The sequence below is a fragment of the Loxodonta africana genome, chromosome 9, assembly GCF_030014295.1.
Source record: "Loxodonta africana isolate mLoxAfr1 chromosome 9, mLoxAfr1.hap2, whole genome shotgun sequence".
Lineage (NCBI taxonomy): Eukaryota > Metazoa > Chordata > Mammalia > Proboscidea > Elephantidae > Loxodonta > Loxodonta africana.
The window spans coordinates 1,998,601-2,007,298 of record NC_087350.1 but is presented as its reverse complement, the minus strand read 5'-3'; the positions used below and the strand labels follow the sequence as shown (position 1 = coordinate 2,007,298).

The following is an 8,698-nucleotide window of genomic DNA, read 5'->3' as shown; positions in this document are numbered from 1 at the left end:
GTGCCCTTGTAATAATTCAAGAACCTACGACCTAGAGTTGGGGAACAGGTGGCTGTAGGGGAACAAAACTAGGTATGTTGATAAGAATTGAAGTCTAGAGTAGAGCCTTTGTGCTGTGGATCTGAGAAAGAACCCACAAATGGCCCTAAGAGGTTCAAATGATTTGTGTTGTCAACTGTAATTTGAAGGAAACATGTAGCTTTTGCCTACCTGTCAGATCCCTTTCATGGAATGTCTCCTCATCCCAACCTGCCCTCTACCCCTCTCCCACTGTAGAATGTCTGGAGTCCTACATTCTACTCCTGTTTAGATTCAAACTTTTCCCTCCTTTTCTTAGATCCATGAGCATCTGTTGGAGCCAGATCACGCTCTGAGTCCAGAACGTGGTGATTTCACGTTCTGAAGGCTGCCAGACAGCTGTGGTCAGTGCCCAAGCCTGTGGAGATGTCTTCAGAAGGAGGTAGGCCTGGAGGGGAGGGGGTGTGTTATCAGATTCCTGCCACCCCTCCAACCCTTGGGAATTCAAATTTGACACTTCCCCTGGGGACAAACTGTCTGAGCAGGAGTAAGGAGTGGACCTTTATCACCACCCAGAATATCCCACCTAGGGAGCCTGAAGACGAAGATTGGAAAATACGCACAGGTTGTTGGGGAAAGCGGAAAAGGGTTTTATAGTGTGCATCACGAAAAGAAACGCTCAGGAGGAGATGGGGAAACTACTCTTTTGAAGACTCACTCCTTCAAGATAGTATGGAGGACACTTTCTACTTCAGAAAGTCCTTTCCCTGCTAGTGAGCCTGCTGGCGGCATTTCAGACAGAGTGGATGTCAACCCTGTTCCATGGGTTGGAAACAGCTTATGAGAGTGGCAGCCTGTCTGCCTGGGATTCCTGAGACAGGTTCTGTGAGTCAGTGATAGCTTGGGCCTCTTACTTCTTGGTAGACAGAGGCCTGGGAGTCTGGTTGAACTGCTTACAAGTTCTCCAGCAGAAAACTTCTCAACTGGAAGGAAGGAACACCTAAATCACTCTCGGGATTTTTTCCAGTCTTCACCAGTTCCCCATTCCATACAGCTACCCATCAGTTGAGATTCATTTTGTTGATTCCCAGTGACCAGGCAGGGAATTCAGATGACTTAACACCTGGTTGCATTTCCTCCTCCTCCATTTACCCTTTTCCTTTGTCTCAACAGCAACTCCAGTGCTGGGACTGGATATGACCATGAATCCTGGTGCCTCCATGTCTCCTTTCACTGCACTGCCCTTTCCCCCACACACTCCCAGACGCCCACCCCGAGAACACAGGGAGCAGCACCCACTGCCCCTCATGACTTCATCATATCCTCCAGGGACCCCTCTGGGGCTCTTTGCTTTCCCCAGGACACTCCTGGCACCAAGCATTGGGGATTCTGGCCCCAGTGGGACTAGGGCTGGAAAGGTCATTGTTCAAGTGAGGACAGAAGGGAGTTCAGCAGAGCTCCCTGGAATTCAGACCTTTGTCATGGCACAGACCCCACTTAATTGGAGTGCTCCAGGGGCTCCCAGTGGGGCAGTTGAGCATGCCCCACCCCCTTTCAGGGAAGCCTCTGCTGTGATCCCTGCTACTTCTGTTGTGGGTACTCTGGCTTGCAGGAGAGGCTGCTCCCCAGCTCTTTCTCTTCAAGCTCCACCACCAGTTGCCCAGCTGGCCTCCATTTTCCCCCAAGTGAAGGCTTGGTCAGGCCAACATGCTTCTTCTGGGGAGGGAAGCCGGGCCGCCACACAATCCAGGCCTTCGCTGGATGACTCCTCCTGTAATCCCCAGGGTGTTTACCAGAACTACCAACGTTGGCAATGCTTCAAGTCTCTGGCCGGGAGGCACCATCCCCAAAGCCCTGATACAGAAGCTCTTTCCTGCTTTCTCATGTGAGTGCCCTAATCAGCTGAGATTATCCTGAAGCTTTCAAATAAAGAGATCTTGGGGAGACACGATGGAGGTTAGGCTCTTTAGGAACACTTGAGAGAAGGTCGTGAGGGTGATGGGATGTGTTATGAGAAGATATATTCCTGATAATATTAACTGCACCTCCCTGTGTAGAACACTTCCAGGTGCCTTATCTCGATTGATGCTGACGACTTTGTACGTGAAGTCAATCTAATATTTGAATCGTTACCTTAAGTGTTATTTACAGGAGACTAAACACTGTGGTAGAAACCCTGGTAGCATAGTGGTTAAGTTCTATGGCTGCTAACCAAAAGATCAGCAGTTCAAATCTACTTCCCTTCCGGGGAAACACTATGGGGCAGTTCTACTCTGTCCTGTAGTGTCACTATGAGTCGGGATCAACCCAATGGCAAAGGGTTTGGTTTTGGTTTTTTTTAAACACCGTGGTAAAGTCAGGAGACATGATGTGAATTTTGGTCTCAGATCACAAACTCTATGTTCTTCCACTGCTCTTTACCTTCCAACATAGGAGCTGAGCATATTTTGGCCATTGCCTCAGGACACGTGAAACGGGCAAGGCCTAGGACAACCACTTTAAGTTTACTCCCACTCTCATCCCTCTGGAGAATTCCAGTTACAACAGGGAGGTGGTAGAGTATGCACAGTGGTGAAAGGCTTGGGCTCTGTCCTCCTTAGATTTGTAATCCTGAGCAGGGCATTGTACATTCTCATCCTAGAGTATCTCATCAAATAAGGACACAATTACAGTTAATTAAGAGGAGAGCTAAGAAGATGATATGACCTAATATATGACGTGCAGTCCAAAAAAAGTACCCACAAGAGTGAAACTTTCCTAGCTACAGTGTGTGTGAGTAGAAATTGGCAATGAAGTGCAGGGTCATGGGCTTCTGTGAATGAAAGGCAGAGTGATTAGTCATGTGGGAAGCTTTATCTTTTCAGAGCAGACCCTACATCTCTCTCAACCCTGAGCTTCCCAACAGGTCAATCAATATGGAACTCTGATCACATTCCACAGGATGTTTTTCCACATACATGTTGCTCTCACTGGCTGAAAGACCGAAGGCATCTTCTTCCCTCCCCCACTCCCCACCACTCACCCAGGAATAAAGACACAGTCCACTAAACCAAATTTCAAGCAGTCTTAGGGATTCCCTGGATTCCAAAACAGCCAGTGGTATCCTGGGAGCAAAAGCACTTGAAATCTAAGACAGTGGAAGAGGGATTGACACAGACAAATAGCAAAATAGACGCGAAGATGGGCAGAGGATGTGTGTAGGCGTGGGGTCAAGATGGGGATGGATATGTATTTGTCGAAACTTACTGTCGCGCATGGGTATTTAGCCCAGTCCTCCGATCCCTGGCTAGGCTGAAGCCCACCATGACCCTGGAGGAGGGACTCTGGCGGTCTGTACAGGAATGGCAGCGCAAAAGCAATTTTGACCAGATGATCTTCTATGAGATGGCAGAAAAGTGAGTCCATGGCATCCTGGCCCTGTTGGGACTGAGTGATGAGGTGTGAATGAAGAGGGAAGGTTGGTACAAATCACAGGGGCTGTGTGAGGAGGAGGTGTGCATGTGGAGAGGGCTCCTGGTTCCCTGATGATCCTGCTCTGCCCTCAGACAACTGCTACCACCACATTCACTGCTTGGAGTTTTCTGTTCTACATTCTTTAAGAAATTCACTCCTTCTACATGTTAGATTTGTGGATGCCCCGATACTGGAGTGTTAAGACAGAATGGGAATAAACACTGTGGCTACCCATGCAGATATAGTCCAAGCTGTAGACACTCTGCAGTGAGGGGATATGCTGTACCAGACAAGTACCTGCTTGCCTCAGTGTCCACATAGGTAGGGGCCACTTCTTCCTCATGACAACTGGTACAAAAGTGTTCTACAACCATCCAAGAATGGCCCAGGCTGGAAGCGTGTGTTCAGGGGAAGGCAGCATCTCAGTCACCCTGCTGGACATGTTTCTGTCCCTCATTGCCTTTCTTCCCTTGGTTAAAAAAAAAAATCATCAGAGGAGCCTGAGGCTTTTGTGAAACCTCACATTCCACCTTTTTGCAAATGTCTCTTTGACCACTTGCCCACCTGGTTTATATCCCAATGCCTCAAAGCTTGAGACTAGGACGGGGACTCTAGGAACTAGTCCTTGGTGTTATCTGCAATCAACTTCATCCCATTCCAGGTTCAGGCTGTCACCTCTACCTTGTGTGTTTTGGGCAAGGGCAGGAGAGGTTTGGAGAACGGTGCGCATGAGTGGGTCCTCCTGTGTGTCATGTAGGTCTGATTCAATTCAACCAACCAGTGTCAGTGTTGTGGTGTGCCATCAGGTGCTAAGGGTATGGAAAGGTAGTGAGCACTATGGCTGTGTCAGGAGGACCTTCCAAGAAGGCATGGCTCATTTCCTTCACAACCTTCCTATGTTATGATGAGTTGTGCTGCAGGTGAAGGGATGATGTGGTGAACATGTAAGGGACGCAAACCTTGTTTGTGCCTCCTGGGAAATGGACTTACTTACTGGGCACCTGGACAGGTCATTGAAGGCACATCTTTCTCCACTGCCCCATAATTGGCTGTTGCCTGGTCCTGGGGCTCCTGGTGCATCTTGCCTTCTCCTCAGCACAGCCTGTGCCTCCCTCACCCTTGTCAAGTTCATGGAGTTTGAGGCAGAGGAGGATTTAGAGATTCAGATGTTGCAGCAGAGGAATGCATCTGTCTGCCTGCCTCCTCCAGCTCCACGCAATCTTGATCCTCACGGGCCTTCATCCACTGTGGTTGGCCAGCGTCCAGGTATGGCTAAGCAAGTACAACAGGAGCTACAGGCCAGGGGTCAAAGGAGGTATGTAGGGACTGGTTATGTTGGGAGAGGACATTGTCTTCACATGTGGTACTTTTCTTCCAAGAGGGGGCAATGGCTATTTCTATCAGCAGAGACTGCCAGATGCCTGGGGTCTCTGCTACACTTCATTACACACTAGTAGTGAGGTGGTCAAGTTTTATAACTATTATCTCACATGGATTATCAAAGGTGGGCTCCAATATCTAATCACCTTTAAATGTGGGTCTCAATGAGAAGACTTCTTGAAAAAGAAGTAGTTCCAAGTTTCCCCACAAGATGACTCTCTTGGACCATCTGCCTCTTACATCTTCTCCTCTCACAGTGTTTGTGGCTTCAGGTGTGCCTTCCCTACCATGAACCGCTTCAGTGTCTCCATAATTCTGCCTTTAGAACATGTGGTTGGGTTGTAACTTAGTTATCTAGTGTTGCTATAACAGAAATACCACAAGTAGATGGACATGCCAAACAGAAATTTATTCTCTCACAGTCTAGGAGGCTAGAAGTCTGAATTCAGGTCTGGGGGAAGGTCCTTGTCATCAATCTTCCTCTGGTCTAGGAGCTCCTCAGCTCAGGGACCTCGAGTCCAGAGGACAGGCTTCACTCTGGGCACTTCTTTCTTGGTGGCAGGAAGTTCCTCTCCTCTCTGCTGGTTTCTCTCTTCTATCTCAAAAGAGATTGACTCAGGTACAATCAAATCCTGTAGACTGAGGCCTGCCTCATTAACACAACTGCCTATAATTCTGCTTCATTAACATCATAGAGGTTAGGATTTACAACACATAGGATAATCACATCAGATCCCAAAATGGTGGACAACCACACAATACTGGGAGTCATGGACTAGCCAATTTGACACACATTTTGGGGACACAATTCAATCCATAACAGGTGGAAAAAGCCAGAATTTGCTGCCACATAAACATCCTCTTTCCAACCCCTCCTATAGTGTTCATTCCAAAGATGGGAGGTTGCATGGCACAGCCCCCTAAGCAACATCATCACAGACCCGAGCACCCTTGGGAGCCCAAGCGGTCCCATGAAATCCCTCCTGAAGCCATCAAAGAGTATGTTGAGATCATGGAAGATGTCCTTGGAACTGCCCATTCAGCCACTGTGGAGCCAAATGGGAAATGTGAAGAAAAAGAAACTGAGGAACAACAGGAAGAGAATGAGCTGTACCCAGACCTGGGACTCCTGAGCTACACTGACAAGCTGTGTACACAGGAAGGATTTATCACCAAGGTGGGCCGGGACCTGAGGTTTGGTGTCTGTGGGTTCTGCACTTTCGGCATTCCAGCCACCAAACATCTGCAGTTTTACCCCAGACATTGTAATTAAGTTCAGTTCCTTCCTCCATAATCAATGCGCGTGTCCTTTTCTTGTGCGTATATGTGTGTGTGTATGAGTGTCTGCATATGTGTAGGTTGGGGTGGTGATATTTTAGTCCAATACTGGATGCAAATTCGAGAGGGAGATTATTGATTGTCTTCTAGAACCTCTAAATCACTGGTTACTCCTTGTCAAGGATGTTCATACGCCTCCTCCTTCCGTTCTCAGGTGGAAGCAGTTATTCACCCTCAGTTCCTGGAAATGTTACTATCACCAGAATCACAGGTGGATACCATGTCCTTAAGGCAGGAGCTGGAGGAAGAGGAAGGACTCACTCTCACTCAGGTAAACCAGAGGAGGAAGGGAGAATCATAACATGAAACCCACAGGATTTCATCTAACCAGACAGTGCCTTGGCTATCATGGCTTCTGGGGAAGGCCAGCTCCAGGTGTGGGAGCAGGTACAGAATGATGAGGTAAGAGATAATGGAGTGGCCAAGAGGAGTGGAGTGGTAAGGCATTGCGATTGGGAAAACCACACAAGAGGATGGACAGGGAGAGCTGCAGTACTAGTTATTGAAGACACTCATGTGACTGACTTCCCTAAATCCTGCCCCAATACTATGGTCTCCACCACCGACTCAGGCACATGTTCTCACAATCTGTACAGAATCAGTAATTATCCATTTTCCTTCCTTGCAACTGGTAGAGAAGCGACTGCTGGAATTGAAAGGAAAAGTGGGTGTGGAGGCATCCCCAACTTATGGTGTGCCAACCATGGAGTCACCTGTACAAAGTCTGGGGCCAGTCGAGACACAGAGAGCACACATAACCACAACATCCAACTACAGATGAGCGAGAAAATGAGCACAAGAAAGTTGGATGCAGATGACCTGCCAAAACATGGCAGTGGATACAGTAATCTGTCTAAGTCAAAAGAACTTGCTCTCTTTACCTGGAGTCCAATGTCACAGGAACTTAAGTCTGAACAATCACCTACTCCTCAATGGGGTCCTAGTTGCACCTCCCGTAGATTGGGAAACAGAGAAACTTTAATGTTCTTAGAAACCTCTCCTATTACTGAAACACCTGGGAAAGGAGAAGGGTCCAGTGAAGAAGAAGAGGAAGAGGAGGAACTCCCCAGCCTTGAGTTCCTCTTGGCATCTCAAGAAAGCGTACTGCCCTGGAGTCTTTCCAAGAGTCCTCTGCCTGTCTCCAGCATTCTGCACCATGGAGTTCGGGGTACCTGGGGAGCATCCCAGCCCCAATCTGCGGAGACGGTGAGTCTTAGCCAACCTGGACATACAGCTGCCAAGTGTAAGATCCCAGCTCAAGTCAGAGCTCCATCACTTGCTGCAAAGCGGCCCTACTCAGGGGCTGACCTTGGAGTCTCTGGGAGGCAACCCTTGACTGTGGGTGAGATCCAACCCTCACTGCCTCTAAAAAGAAAGTGTGACCCTTCCACTCAAGGAAAAAGGAAGAAGCATTTTCTTAGCCAGTAGTGAGCTCTCCTCTTCTGTATGTCAGACCCTCAAGTTGGGGTCCCCTAAATAGATGAGGGTCGTCCACTACTCCCCCTTACTTATTAGGCTAATGCTCCTCCCCTATCCCAGTGGTACTTCTTGGCTGTTGTACAGATACGATGAGGGCAGAGAAGGAAGCCAGAGCCTGGGCAGGGTGCACATGTACTTCCATGGTTGGAGATGAAGCACAGTAGCTTTACTTAAAGAAAAGTCCTCTGTAAATTGGGATTAAAGATAGTTTTGTTGGAAGAAATTCTCACTGACTCTTTCTTCTGGTCCTCTTCTGCTGCTGGATGGAGTGTGGTGCTGTGAAAAGAAAAAGATACAGGTGTCCCCTGTGTTCCTGACCCACATGTGACTGACCAGTTCTCTCATCCAGCTTTACCTGATGTCCTCAGGATGATCCTGGGGACATTCTGGCTTTGGCCTCTCATGGCTCACTGATAAATCACCAGTGATCACTGTCATCACCCATTTTTCACAAGCTGTGGCTTGGTTTGGGAGCTTTCTGTGGGTATCCTAACAATATCTCTGTCTCTTAACCATCTATTAATGGAATTTGCATTTCAACCTTTCAGCCTTCTTGGTCATTAACTAATGTTTCTATAACTGAGCCTGGAGGCTGCACTTTTCTTTAAGGTGTTTTTTTTTCTGTTTTCTAGAAAGATGCTGGACAACAGATCTAAAATGATCCTGAGCACACCCAGGGATTTTCCTGTGTGGTTTATTTGACTTGACAGGATCAAGACTTGGCTTCTTGGGGACATGGCTTTCTGTTTCTCTGCATTTACTCTAAGAAGTGGTATCATGAATTCTCAAGAGGACTTCTAAATAAGCAATGGTAGTATGCTATTTCTGGTGAGGACAAAACGAGACAGAATGTGTTGGAAATATATTTATCAGGATTTGTTTTGACAGTGTGTATATGAGCTATGAAAACAGACAGAGAATTTAGGAAGTCCCTTTGCCTTATTTCTGGAAAGGAAGGAATTTCATTCAATCGAATTGGGAAGGTCCATCCTGCTGTGGTCAAGGAGACTGACCTCAGGTAACTTTGGAA

The 8,698-nt window shown here is 47.7% G+C and overlaps 1 protein-coding gene across 1 annotated transcript; it reads left to right on the top strand.

Annotated features, from left to right (window-relative positions):
• Positions 1-444: 444 nt before the first annotated feature.
• On the top strand, positions 445-8,370 carry LOC100660833 (NUT family member 2G-like). The gene is given in 8 exon segments (XM_064290927.1): positions 445-460; positions 1,192-1,903; positions 3,285-3,417; positions 4,599-4,737; positions 5,733-6,028; positions 6,344-6,460; positions 7,181-7,395; positions 8,301-8,370. Coding segments are annotated over 8 exon segments (1,698 nt in total).
• Positions 8,371-8,698: the final 328 nt, after the last annotated feature.